Genomic DNA, 15345 nt, shown 5'->3' on the forward strand with positions numbered 1-15345 from the left:
AATACCCCTCTCTTCCTTGCCTCCCGCCTCTTGAATGTTAAAACAGGAAATCAAAGGGTGACGTTCCACCTTGAGTGGAAATCAAAAGTGCCTGGGTGCTTTTCAGCCCTGTGCCACAGGGCAGGCCGATGCTCAGCAGACAAGAGCAGGGGAAAGAGCAGCACAGAACAACAGATTTGCACAGAAAGGTCCAAGCATTTACTGCAGGTGTAAGCCTGATTTACATTTGAGTGACTTTCAGAAAGCCCTTGTTTCAGACTGATTTTCTGCCAATTAAATTTATGAACTTGTAAAACTCTGCACTGTTAAAAGGTCAATTAAAATATTACTTAAATCTCAAAGTAGAACAACAGAAATATTCTGGTGTATTAAATGTGTTACCCTTCCCACTTCTACTTTACTTTCCTCCACCTTCCTGGAAGTGATTTGTAATTTCAATTTTCTCCTTAATTTTACTGAAGAGTAGACACATTTTAAAGTCAGATTTCTATTATTTCTCTATTGTAGCTTAACAATCTGTCAGTGCAAAAAAGAAAGTATTGCTTTCCAAAATGTTTCAGAGAAAGAATTACGGTGCTCTTTTTGTTTCATTATCATAAAACAGCTTCCTGTCATAAGTGGGGTATTCATGTAGAAAAATATGGTTTAAAGTAGGGAGTTATATATGCTGCAGAAGATCTTTCTGAATACCTCACTTCTTTACAATAAAATAAAAATGAACGTTTAAGTTGTAAATATTTTACTGATGTCATACTACAGAACTTATAACTGCTGTTAGCTTTTGTGCATTTGGGGAAACAGGTGAGTTGTTTGTCGATGAAGTGAGTAGTTCTAAAGAGAGGAAAAACTCACTTGAACATGTGACGTTTCTGCAGACAGTAATGCGCCATCACCTCTTCAGATGGCCACACACCTATATCAGAGAGAGACCAAGACAGAGCATGTTATTTACAACGCCTGACTGGTGTTACATGTTACAAACGTCTATCTTGCATATCTACAGTGATAAAACGCTTTGATATCTTTACCAAAACATTAAAAGAAATGAATATTGATACATAAAACCCAAAATAAACAATGAGTGTTCAGTGAAACATAATTGGATGCATTGTTTTTTTTTCTCCAGTCTCTGTTCATTTGCTTCTCTTGTGCTTTCCACCTTGCCTGTGATCCAAGGCTTCTCTGTCTGTTTGTCTGTCTCCACGTCTGTCCTATCCTAAATCCTTGCCACACACTCTCTCTCATTGGGCACTGTGTATGCAAGTGTGTGTGCCTGAATGTGCGCGTATGTGTATGTGACAGGGGGTCCAGCGGGTGATAATCACAGCGTGCAGGCCTGTCTGGCTTATCACCTACTGTCAGCCCTTCTTCTTCTGCCGTGCATGTAACGCACACTAAAACGTGCACACTTGCATCCTCTGTACCGTTCCCCCTCTCTCTCAGCATACACATATATACCCGGTGACAAATACACACATCTTGGCAGTAGAAGAAGTAAACATTCATTTGAATAAAACTTCAGCTTTTTGCTTCTGGCTTTGAACAAGAAGGTTCGCCTTGGTGCTGTCTGTGTGTATTTGTGGGCACATGTGAATTTGTCTGTATGAGCGTGTGCTTGTGTGTTTGCGTGCGCAGGTTTGTATGAGGGAGTTGTTTAAAATAGAGAATGAGGGGATATAGAATGAGTTTCAGAAAGCAAGCAAGCGAGGGATACAGAGATAGAAAATGAGCGAGGTAACGAGAGAAAACTGGGGAGGGGAGGAACGGAGGAGGAGGAGAGAGAAAAGGTGGTAGTCGATATAATAAGCGGCTTACAGGCGGTCTCTGTTCACCTCATGGGGTAGACATCACTGCTCTCTCGCTCTCCCTCTCTATGGCTACCTCTCTCAGCCGTTCTCGCTCTAACTCTCTCTCTTTCCTCTCGCTCCGGTCTGCCAAGATTAGCTCAAGCAAGCAGGATTTAATAATGCCTATTGATAAAATGTCCAAATATTCCTTTCCCCCATTAAAAAAAGGAAAAAAAAACACGCTTTCTACATCTCTCACACACACACACACATAAAAATACAATGACAGCCAGAGTAGCTACACTTCTAGAAAGTGTCAAGACATTCAAGGCTGAAATACGGTGACATTTTAAATTTCATCTGTTACTCCCCTTTACTCAGGAGCTTGCCACACAGTATGGAAAACTTTATGCTGTCAGGCAACACGCTGGTCAGTGGCACAAAAGTAGAGCAGTGCTGGAGCTAGTCATGCAAGTAACTGTTATGTGACATTTTCTTATTATTAATCTAGTTTTACTCTTAAAAGTTAAAATTGTGTTAGCCATCATTAATTTAGATAACAAATAATTTACTCAAGAAGCTGAGTAGGTTTACTCAAACAGCAGTGGAAAAAAAATGTATGATAAAATTTTCAGTTCAGTTCAATTCTATTTTACTTATATAGCATCAAATCACAACAACAGTCACCTCAAGGGTCTACATAGGGTTTGCAACAATCAGACAACCCCTTGTGAGCGAGAACGTGGTGACCGTGGGAAGAAAAAACTCCCTTTTAACAGGAAGAAACCTCCAGAATAACCAGGATCAAGAAGGGGCAATCATCTGTTGTGACCGGTGGGAGGAAGACAGGGCAAAAGACACACTGTGGAAGAGAGTCAGAGATTAATAATAACTAATGCAGAGTGGTGTTGATAAAAGGTGCGTGAAGAGTGCTTTATGGGAAGACCCCAGCAGCCTGGGCCTATTGCAGCATAACTAAGGAAGGATTCAGAGTCAGCTGATCCAGCCCCAATTATTTGCTTTATCAAAAAGCAGTTTTAAGCCTAATCTTAAAAGCAGAGAGATTGTCTATCTCCTGAATCCAAACTGGGAGCCAGTTCCACAGCTCACAGTTTTTCATACGATAAACAATTTTGTACCATATTGTGAGTGTTTTCAGCATGAGGACATTGTATGTGACATAAACTGCAGCTCCAGGGTGTGCCAATAAAGAAAAGGGTCAGCTAGAGCAACGATGAAGCTCATTGTGAGTTTATCTTTGCAAGGAATTTGGTTAAAATAACACACTGTAAAATATATATATACACATTATACTGGATATTGTCTGTCTTCAGAAGCATCGCAGTTCTCCCTTCAACTTTGATCCTTTTCTTTCTGATTGTATGCTCACATTATATTTAATAGCATGAGAACCCAGACCTTTGCCCCGTCAAATAACAGTTTAGCCCCTTCCCTATATGTCAACAGATGACACTTGACATAAAGGGTCAACCAGAACATCTTGAGCAGATGAACAGTAGAGGGTGGTAATGTAACATTAAAGTGGGTATGTGCTACTAAAAGCAGAAGTAAAAATTAGGCTCTTCACACTTTCATCAGCTGCTGGCTTCTGATCATGTACACAAATCATGACAAATCTTTCCACCGTAAAAGACTATGTGTCACTTTGCTATATAGAAAATAACACCAGTTAACAGAGTATCTAAGAGTTCAGTTCAATCACAATAATGTAAAATCCCCACTTTCATCACTTTTATTGAGCCAGTCCTGTAACTGTTGCCCACACTCCCTCACACAACAAAGTCTATTCATACAAGGTTATGTGCATATGTACTGCAAAAGTGCGCACACATGTTTGTGAGAGTAAGACACCACTGGGTAATACAGCTTTGTAAAGCAATATGTGACTCTGATGGTTAATCCCCAACTCCAATAACATTAATAGCCCAAGGTGATAAGAACTATGTGTGCTTGCATGTGTGATAAGTATGTGGCATCTGTTTTTGTGTGTGTGCCTCCTAGGTCGAGGTGCACTGTAGGAAATGAAGGGATCAAGAGCAGAGAACAGATTACTCTTCCTACTCAGGATAATGAAATTATTTCCCACCTTCAATTACTAGATGAAGTAAGAAAGCAGTCCAGGTGTGTGTGTGTGTGTGTGTGTGTGTGTGTGTGTGTGTGTGTGTGTGTGTGTGTGTGTGTCTAATATATTTATCAGTCCCAGGAACTAAACCTTGTCACTACTATTATCCTGAAAACCATATGTGTGGCTACGGGACTGTGTGTTTGGCGCGATCATTGTTAACTCTGTAAGATGTCATGTGGTCACTCAGGTTAATATAAAGCATTTTTCTCATCTAAAAACTCTGTGCATATATGAAATTTGCAGAGGGGAATTTCCAATTTTACTTCTATATATCATTGAAGTGTTCCTGCTGAGTTTCTTTTATTTTTCTTGTTGTTCTCCATACAGTTGCTCGTTTTTGTTTGTTAAGCTACTTAACACTGACCTATCAATCGTTCAAGCATAATAAAGACACATAACTCATTGGATGACCCAACACTGTGTCTATACATAACAGACAAAGACAATTCTTAATTCAGTTGGATCTTTAAGCTCTATGTTAATAGTAGTCGGTTTTTATGAGAGGCAAATGGAACAGGAATGTTCCCATTTCTTTAGTTGAATCTATGAAAAATGTTGTTTGACAGGCATAAATGAGCATTTCTGCACCAATAAGGAGATTGCCAAAGAGTTATTAGCTAGAATATCTCTGCTATCTCCGCTTGGTGCACAGCATGTCCTTAAAAAAAAAAAAACTAAGGAAATTGAACAAAGGAGGACAAAAGCAGAAGCGACAACCCTGAAAAACTATCTATAGCAGATGAACGATATTTGAAAGTTAGGTTTCTGAAATTGGAAAGAATCCAGCAAAGCAAAACTTGAGAAATGTTTCTAAGCCTTCAGTTGATCTATTGTTCACCAGAGTAAGTGAGGCTGTCAATTAGCTTAAGGAATTCTTAACGAATGAAATGAGAACTGGGTTGGAAAACAGAGGGAACAAGTTGAGTGGAGTGATGAATCCAAGTATGAAATCTTTGGTTCAAATCATGTTCCAAATGTATGGCCGATGTTGGGAGAGCGGTACAACCAGTGTCTACAGCCATGTACAAAACACAGTGGAGGCTTTGTCATGGTTTGGGGCTTTCTGGCAATTCAGCCAGTGGTGTTGGGGATCTTGTCAATATTAGTGGAACTATGAATACAGGAAAGTACATTTAGATTTCGATCCATCATGCAACCCCATCTGGAAAGTATCTGATTGACAATAGCTTCATTTTTCAGCATGGCAGCGATCACAAACACTCTGTCGGTACAGTAAAAACATACAATGCAACACTATCAGTCATGATTTAGCCTCCCAGAGCCTAGACCTCAACATTATTGATATCTTGATATAAAACAGAACAAAAGGAAGCCAACATCCAAAGAAGAGCTTTAAATGTCATTCAAGAAGCACAGAGGAGTATTCCTGGTGACTTCTTAAAGAAATCACAAGACATTTTGCCAGCTGTTTTGAAGAATATGGGTTATTATAACAAAAATTGCCTTTCAAGCTCATTAGAACTGCAAGAACTCTATATACTGCATTTCTATATATTTTTGAACATGTTTCAATAGAAACATGTTCAAATTACTGGAACAATTTCCTATTTTCCTAGAAAAATAGAAATGGGGGTTCATGACTTTTGCACAGTCCTGCATCCCAGAACACAGCAGTTTGTTTAAGATTAAATTTATAATGTAATTTTATAGCCATCAAATGTACACCACCAAAGCCAGAAATACATATTTTCAATGAAGAAAACATAACATGCAAAAATGCGTTGGATAAAAACATTTTTGTAGTTTTTAACTTTTCTTAAAACGTTGGCCAAAGACATGCTTGATTGCAAACATAACCCTATGGACCCTTTATAAAATAAAATATTCACCATGTTAATATTCCATGATGTGAAGGTCTTGCTGAAATGTTAGTTTCTACAATGCACTGAATCTAATGTATATCAGCACTGTCTTCATTTGTTTTCATTCTGGTGACCACTAACTGACCCCAGTTACTACACAACTTACAGCAGCGCTAATCTGGCTTCAGTCAGTAATCACACGCACAGGGATAGAATTATCCATCTATCCTGCTGTTTTCTTGGTGCTGCCTTTCCAGGTGGCAGCAGTCTAGGAAAGGTAACCTGGTAACCCAGGTACCCTTTCCCTGCCTGTGTCCTCTGCATCTTCTTGAGGTATTTTGAGGCCAGGAAACTTAGCTAAAGGGTTATTTCAAGTATCTCAAAGGGGATCCAGGTATTATCATCTAACTAAGCCAAGATAAGCTAACAGTACTTGAGACGAGGCTTTTACTCTGTTCTCAATACCAAGAATTAATTAAACACTGCCGGAACACTTTCATTTGAAAGATAACAAGATCTGCTTAAGTTAGCTGGTGCTGAAAACAATCTAAACTGCTGCTTTTCAGACTGTGTAAACATTCACTCAAGTTCATTCATTCAAGTCAAGCTCTTTGCAGTTAGTTGGGTTTTCAGTCATCTCTTCTTTTAGCATGATAAAGGTCAGTTTAGTTATAAGACAACCAACCTAATCATATACTGGTGTGTGTGCAAGGGGCTGTATATTTGTCTTTGCAACACTGGAGTGTGATGAGATATAAGGGACTGGTAAACGGTTTTCCTTAACAAGCAGAAATTTAGCTCGCTTTCCTTTCACTCGAGGAAATAAAATGTTTGTTTTCACATTTCTTTCATCTGCCACTGCCGGGTTTCCTGCTGAGGACAGAATACTCCTGTATAGGACTATCAAGAGGATAGCATGAGTAAAAGATGAAATAAAGGGAAAACAGGAGGATGCATAAGAAGAAGATGATGAATGGAGTTGAGAGGGATGTGTTGGGAAAATGAGGAGTGTAAAAGAGCAGTGACATGAACTGGGTAGGAAGAAATATGAAGAAGTGATGGGTATGGGGTTAGAAAGTCAGGTCATAAAGCATCTGTTGAGTAATGACAGAACGCGACACAAGTAAGGAAAATGAAGAAGTGATGAAGAGGCAGAAAAGTGCAACACACAGAAAGAGAGGTATGGGAATGAGAAAGGGCATAGGAGGGAGAGAGGTAAGAAAGAGAGGAATGGATGATGAAAAAAATAGACTCTGGGCAGGGGGTGGTGGAGGTGTCAAGATGGGGGTTAAGTGGGCCATGATTTTGCTTTGTGCACGCACACACTACTACATACTGATACACACACCTCTCTGTTACTCTCTTATACACACAAGCAGGCACACACACACACACACACACACACACGCACGCACACACACACAGTGTCTTTCTCTCCCCTCAGGCCTAGTATGTCTTCAGACTCTGTGGCTCTCTGGTGGTGATCTGTCTCCACATTAAGCGAAGCCTCAGATAATTCCTAAGCCTCCTCCATGGCCGATCCAATAAGGGATAAGGCTCTCGGCTGGCCATGATCAACTGACAATCTGTCCTCTCACATGGCCACTTTAGTGAAGGCCAGGATTACCCCAGCCAGCATAGGCAGGGTAAACACAGTTCATAAGACCACATAGCTGTGTGCATGTATGCTCTCTGTTTGTGTGGGTGAAAGAGAGAATCAGAGAGAGGGTGAAAGTAAAATGGTTAAGAAAGCCAGAAACAGACCAACAAAGATTCTTCACAACGATGCAAGCATTTGTGAGTATGGGTGCTTCTGTCTGTGCATGGCATCACCCTGAGGCACAGGTGACCTGCTTCTAGTTCGTTTTATCAGCTGTGGATTAACAAAATCACACACACACATACATATATATTGTATGTAGTGAGTAGTACCTCATACAAAAATTTAATTACTCTTTAAATAATATGTGGGTGAATGTGTGGATGACTGGATGTGTAAAGCGCTTTGGGGTCCTTTGGGACTAGTAAAGCACTATACAAATACTATAGTATATTTTATATATATTGCCACCATACATCCACTATTGACAAAAAGACAGCTATTAAAAAAAAGAAAAAGTTATATTCACAGTGTGCAGACTTTCACTCCTCATAAACAGTTTGTTAATCAAGACTTTGATTCATTCTAGCCTCATAATCTCTCTATGCTCTCCTTTTCTTTCTATCTCAACCCCCAAAACCTCCCTCAGCCTGATTCTCATAGAGATCTCTTCCTATTAAAAGGGAGTTCTTCCTCCCCACCGATACCAAGTGCTCGCTCACAGGGTATCTTATTGACTGGGTTATATCTAACATTGTAAGATCTTAGCCTTGCTTTATAAAGTGCCTCAAAACCACTTTTATTGTGAATTGCTAGTTTATAAATAAAACCGAATGAATTTGATTAAATAGTAGTTTATGGAGTATTAGGTTTCTTCTGCTTATTGTGTTTTTAGTGATGTGGTTTTTCCAGTGTTGGGTCTAACGCGTTATTAAGTAACGCGTTACAGTAACTACGTTATTATTGTGGTAACGAGCACGGTAACTAGTTATTATGCCAAAATCAGGAACGCGTTAGTCGTTACTGGGATTTAGATAGGCTCGTTACTCGTTACTTCGTGTGGTGGCTATCGCGGAGCTTCCACAGATTCAGTAACATTAGCAAGTGGTGGAGGCAGCAGGTGGATGAAGGAAAAGGGACGCAGAAGGAAAAGAGACCCGAGGCGGCCGCCGGTCCAAGTGTGAACTGAACTTCAGGTAAGAAGTTATGACCTGCAGTCTCTCTGGGTCAGATATGAACCAAGTTTAGGTGGAGTTTATTTTCGTTATCTGACTTTTTCCGTACTGCGTGCTAGCTAGCATGACGGAGTTTCTATACAGCTGGGTGGTGCTATGAAGTTAATGATGTTGAACTTTATTTTGTTCATAAGTTATTAGAGTTGCCAACCGTCCCGTCTGGTATTCAGAGAAAATATTACGCGTTTCTTATTGAGGTGAAAAGGAACAGTTTGTCCCGTAATTCAGCTACAATGAAAAAGGACACAAAGCTGGAGTTACTCTGTGTCTTTGCTGCACAGCTGCCTCTTCTCCTCATCATCCCTCCCTCCCTCTCCCGTTTCTACTTCAATCATGAAACTGATCAATGATCAGCTGATCGTGCTCTCTTGTTTGTTTATCGCCCACTTTGCGACCAGAAAGGAGCGACAACTAAGCTTGAGCGGATGTCGCGCTAAACAACAGCAGCACGTTTAAGCTTGATCAGCTGTTGTTAGAATTTATTTAATATTAATTTCTAGTATCAGCTGATGTTTGCTGGAGCCACAGCTGTAAAGCTGCTGGTCATGATATGGTTTGGATATTGGTGAGAGGGAAACATGAAGATGAAACCAGGAGATGTCCTTACTGAATCATCAGAGCTGAACAGGTGATGGAGAAACAGGTTTACCTTTTAGGTGACATGAATGAGTTGAAGGGAAGTTATGAACTGTTTCTGAGAGACAAATAACACCAGGATCCTTTTTTAGGTAGCTGACAGCTGGTAACTGTGCAGGGGCGGGTCTAGCAAAGTGTTGCCAGGGGGGCCAGGTAGGGCATTAACAGGGAGAGGGGGGCACAAAGAAATACTTTTCTTTCTTATTCTCATTTAAAATGTCTAGCTTTTAAAAAATAATTATCTGAATCTTACAACAAACGATTGATAGATTGATGCATATATACCATCAGAACAGTGAACATCACTGTCACAACAGCGTTTGTTTTCATTCAAAGGCTTTATGATTTTTCCTATAATGGTGGGCCGTCTCTAGTCAAAATGCCCGGGACAATTTTCTGTCCCAGTCCAGCTCCTGTATGCAGCTCATCTGCAGTCTGGTGTTACCTACATCTTCCTATTCAGAAGGCAGAATTTCCGAGTTCTGAGTACAATCGAAAGCACCACGACTGCAGTTTTTGTGTTGGATGTAAAAGGCGCACATGACGCTGTGACGTAGGCTAGAATCATGGCAGCAGTCAATGACGGTCCAGGCGTGGGATTTCTCTCGTGGAAATATGCACATTATCTTTTCCTTTCTATTGGTAGGTGGCACAGTGCACTTGTGGCAAGTAAGCAAGCTAGAAGACTGGCAAAGTTATGGAAGCAACACATTAACAAGAGAATTCTGAGTAAAACCAAAGTTACTTTCCCTAGTAACTAGTTACTTTGAAAGTAACGAGTAACTTGAAGTAACTGAGTTACTTTTGAGAGAAGTAACTAGTAATGTAACTAAGTTACTATTTTAAAGTAACTTACCCAACACTGGGTTTTTCTTACTAGAAAGTCTAACTGAAGAGAGCAGGTTATGTTGACATTGCAATTGTACAATTCTAGTTATATATGACATATATCCTAGTAATGAAAAGAAAACTGCAATCAGTTTAAAACATTATAAAGACCCTTTAACCTTATGAGTCTTCAATAAATCTTTAAAGTAAGCTGCATATCAACAGGGATAAAGACCAAAAAGAACAAATGTAACTATTTTATTTTCTAGAATTTTACTAAGCAAAAAAAGCACAATGATTTATGCCCTTTAGACCTTCATCCCCTGACAAATTAGATTAGATACTGCTTTATAAAGGCTTGAGCTATTATTAGCAATGTGTTAATATTAATAGCAATTACAAAATGATCATTCTGCCTTGCTGGTATGGTAAATACACATGCTGTGAATAGGCAGTTTAGATAGCCTATTCGCCTTTCACCAGAAGAGCCAGGCGGTGTGTGATAAGCATCGACATTCTAGCCAACAGAGTCCGCCTTGGAGACACTCCTGATCCCTTTTTCCATTGGAAAAGGCTCATTTTAGCATGCACTCACACACACACTGACACACCAGCACATGCACACAAACATGCACTCGCACACACGCTTGAAGGACTGTGCAGAGCTTCGATAAGCGTGGCCTCTCTCTCAATCTCTCTCTTTCTCTCTCCCTCTCTCTCTCTGAGTAAACATCGTTTTGGATTAGGCAGAGTATAATGAGAGCAGGGGGCTATCTGCCCACCACGCCTGCATTGTGGCCCCCCGCTCCTCTCTGAGGGGGCCGGTACCAATCTTTACTCTGCTATTTATCCCCCTCCTCTGATAGCTTACTTATCTGCAGCAAAATGCCAGGGCTGACTGCCTGTCTAACTGCTCCAATACTGTAACTGCCTGCACAGTTCTCTGCCCGCCGTGCGTTTGTCTTCAAGTCTGCAAAAGCATTAAGACAAACGCATGTCTACATCTCATTTTATCTCTCCTCTACCTGTCTATCAGTATTTGTGTCAACATGAAAGATTCTTTTCTTGAACCTTGATATCATAGAGCAGAGCCTCAGCGTACAGCAGGGGTTCTCAAAGATTTGATGAGTGAGTGCCAATTTAGAGAGAAGGCCACACAGAAAAAATGTAGACATCAAACACCTTTTTCTTAGTGTCTGTAATGTGTCTGCTCTAAGGATCTGTGTTTATGTTACTCATTATAATTTTTGTACCGGTAATATATATTTTTTTAACCCAGTAGACACATAGAGATTAACCAAGTAATTATTATTTTAGATTTACCTCATTATTGTATTGTATTATAGTAAGTATAGCACTTTAGCAATTGCCAGCTTCAATTATAAAGCCCAGGAGACGATGACACATGATGAACAAGTGTACCTATAAGTAGTTGCATAAACTAAGTCTGTGCAACTTTTAAAGTTTAGGTACTCTTGCTTATCTTTATAGCTTTAACTATCACAAAAGCAGTGGGCCTTTTATTTTTTATTTTACTAAGCTCATGCCATTCAAGGAAGCTTTCTGCATTCCGCATCCATGCTGAATTTAAACTTTAAAACTTTTTCAAGTCCAACTTTTGTTTTCTTTTCTAGAGGATCGTTCTACTTGGTGAGAAAAGAGCTGGACCAAGAAGCCAAGCTGAGCTGTTGGATGTAGCGTGTTTTCTTTTCGGATTCAATTGTTGAATGAATGTAACAGTGTGCTACAGTTGGAGTGAAAGAAAATGCACCAAGCTTGACAACAACATCGTGAACTGGCTTCCTTCACCACCTATCCCATCATGGCTTGCACTTCTTGTGGACAGTGAATAGAAGAGAATGTGCACTTGATGAAATTACATGTGATGTGCAGGCATTGTGAGCAAAGGAACTGAGAGAAAGTTGGGCTTACAGGAGAGGAGTTGAATGAAGTATATCTATATCTGAAAAAGAAATAGACGGAGAGTGAGAGAGATACAGCAGCAGAGAATTACAGTGAGGGGGGAACAATCAAGTGGATGCAATGTGGCAAGAGACAGGAGGAGACAGAAACAAAGAGGGGGTCTGACATGTGGCTAATAGACATATCAGCACTGAGGTGTTGGGTTTAGCTGGCAGACGAGAGCTTTGCAGAGCTTCATTCATTGATTAGCATACGGAGAGTGGCATAGGGCCATGTGACAACCCTAGATTATGCTGTGCGCGGGCACACACACACACACACACACACACACAAAGTGAAGATTGCCATAGATTGCATCTCTCTTCTTCCTTGGAGAAAGGCAAGGATGTCAAATTACAGGGTGTCACCTGCACCAAGCTATCTACTTTCTTGAATGTTAATGTATAAACAATTAGGACAAGAAAAAAAAGTGGGGAAGAAAGAAAGAATGAAAGACTTGTTCTTTTCAATAAGAAACATGCAGTGATAACCAACTAACCACAATTATACAGTGATATAATTAATATCAGTGTATTTCTTTATTCTACTGTCCTTAAATCACATAAACTTCCCTCTCCCTATCAGATCAGCTCCACCTCCAAATGTCCCGATGGAAGACAAAAACCATCGAAAATCCAACATTTTTTCAGTTTCCGTTTACCTTCTGTGTCTCTCATGTCCTTTTCTAGTCTGGTTTTTTTTCAGTACTTGAGTAGCATGTTATATGAATGTAATTTTAAGATCAATAACACTGAATTTCATTCCCATCTTAGTGCGATAAAGAACACTGCAACACTTCCAGGACTGCTCTTTAAAATCATTGTGTTTTAAAAAAAAAAACAATTGATATTAAGATCTGCAATTTAAATAAGATTATTAAACTTGAGCAGACAGCAACCATCAGCTTCTGTCTGAGCCTGACCAGACTTCATACTGAAGATCTAGTGAAGAGAGCAGAGTCACCAACTACAACACAGGCACTGGTCTTCAGTGAGGCGATGTCCAGACCTGAAGGAGACACATCACAGACACAACCAGGAGCAATATCGTTGCTTTGTTGTTCCTTTGTTTTGTTTTTTAAATATCTACATGGTTAAACATTTGTGAATACATCCCCCCAGGTTCTAACTAGTTCTGACTTCTACTTCAACATCTGAGGTATCCAAGTAAGAACATTCAACATGCGCCTTTTTAATCTTCCCTCTCAATCCATTCTTCTGACAAGACTTCCCTAAAATGAAATTCAAGTGGAAGGGTATGCATCTGGAGGAAATCCAGATGAATTGCAAATTCATCTCATCCAAGTAAAAGAACAATTTAAAAATAGCAACAGTGCTAGAAGCTCTTTAGAAGTGCACAAGGAGATGCCCCTTAACCTGACAACAAAACCGCGCCGTTAAGAATCAACTGTTTGCCGATATAAGAAAACAGTGAAAACGGAGTTTTTATGAATTTATGAATCAAAAGTCCCCAACCAAAAGATATTCTGTTTCCAACGCCGCAGAGCAGAGAAATACAGCAAATTATCTCATTTGCATACTAATTTTCTGATGATCAACAAATCAATTAGTTAAGTCTTCACAACTGACAACTGAGCTTCATCTGCTGTCAACCATCAAAAGCTCCACAGCCACAACTATTATTTCTACCTTGAAGCTGAGATTGCTTCAGTCAGTGAACACCTTACTGATAATGCTTTTATAACACTTGAAGAAATGCTATTACATTTTTATATTTCACTTTTTCTGTCATGGTTGTCTCACTAAACTCACTAATATTCTCTTCCGCAGACTTTTTTGATATGTGACCTTCTCTTCCAGTTATACATAAAAAAGACAGACAGGAAATTATAACCTGAATTCCTACACCCACTCCACCACAAGTCAGTATGAGATAAGTAGGAATATAGCAGAGTGTGTATAATTTTCGATGAAAACATGTCTGCACTTAAGGATGGGGTTTTTTTCTACTTCTGTGAGCTCATCAGCGTAGGAGAGAGGAGGCCATGGGCTGTACACCAAAAAGACAGCAAAATTCAGAGAGAGGCAACTGACAAGAGGATAAAAAGATATATTCAGGAAGAGTTAGAGAGATGTGGAGTGGGTGAGGGGAAGAAAGGGGGGGGGGGGGGAGATATCCAGGGGTCTGCCCAACAACTGCACTGATGCTTTAAACATGAGACCTAGATTTTCTATCTCAGTGAAGAGGTGCCGAAGGAAAAAGAGAGGAGATGGATGAAGACATAATAAAAGGGAGGTTATAAGAACCAAAAGGAAGGGTGAAGGAGGTAAACACGGAGAGGCAGATCTGTTTAGGACTGAATGACAGCGATGCTGGGGGCAAAATTGTCAAATTGACTGTGGCTTTGTTTTAACTGTGTAAGTAGACTGTGAATGCTCTTACTGTGGCAAACCAGGTATCACATATGCAAGTATTATCCAAACAACACCTGTAGTAACTACAGGCAATACATGCATACACATCCATGCATGTGAAGCTGCAACTAAAGATTATCCTGGTAATATCTTTTTGAAAATAAATTTTTTTAAAGTTGGATCAAATTTCCACAATCCAAAAACATCTGTTTCACTCACTCACTAAAATTGCACATGTATGGCATCTTCCTTGAAAAGCTACATTAATTGCCCAGTCTTACCACACTTTTTGGTTATATTTGGTTGTTGTACTCACCTGTCAAAAAGATGACAGCTGTGTATCAGTGTATCAGTTGATAAAAACTAACACAGGAGCAGTATTTTGTGCTTTAAGTCTGGATGAGGGTAGGAGGTGCTACAGAAAATACAGTAACTGTATGTGTTTTAGCCACTTTAAAAACTAACTGCCCGCCAAGGTGCTTCCAGTCCAGGACGAGCCAGCACCAAGCTGACCAAACTAAACCGCCCTTATTCAGTGTGATTATCTGTGAGTTTTCTTTTTTCTATTAGACATTAATAACTACCACTGCTTTAGCTCAAAATCCACAGAAATCTTATTGACTTTGATCCCACTTTACTCTCTTCTCTGCTACCTTCCTGTCTCTTAGTCTCAGTCCAGTCACTAAAAAATATTAGAAAGATGAAAAGCAAAGCAAAGTAGTGACTGTGAACTGAATGTGCAGATGAGTCAAACGGGTGTGAGCAGCATTGACTGATAGGAGGTGAGATGGAGGTAGAGTGTTAATTTGGGAGGTTCATAAGAGGAAGACGAACCCCTGGGCTCTATGTCACACTCTCTCTCTCTCTCAAGAGAAATAAATTGCTGTGCAACAAACTCACCATGAGAGGCAGGCAAGTGTATGCATAGTGTGTGATACAGTGGTGCCTGTGTG

At 39.9% G+C, this 15345-nt stretch overlaps 1 protein-coding gene across 2 annotated transcripts in view; it reads right to left on the bottom strand.

The window, feature by feature from the left end:
• The window catches only part of camkmt (calmodulin-lysine N-methyltransferase), a 105212-nt gene that overhangs the window by 33204 nt on the left and 56663 nt on the right, over positions 1-15345 (bottom strand). For both annotated transcript variants that reach the window (XM_042220302.1, XM_042220300.1), the window contains exon 4: positions 853-913. In XM_042220302.1, coding sequence (XP_042076236.1) covers positions 853-913 — 61 coding nt within the window. The remainder of the gene's footprint in view (positions 1-852; positions 914-15345) is intronic.

This window comes from Haplochromis burtoni, unplaced genomic scaffold, assembly GCF_018398535.1.
Source record: "Haplochromis burtoni strain Fernald_Lab_line unplaced genomic scaffold, NCSU_Asbu1 Contig_46, whole genome shotgun sequence".
NCBI lineage: Eukaryota > Metazoa > Chordata > Actinopteri > Cichliformes > Cichlidae > Haplochromis > Haplochromis burtoni.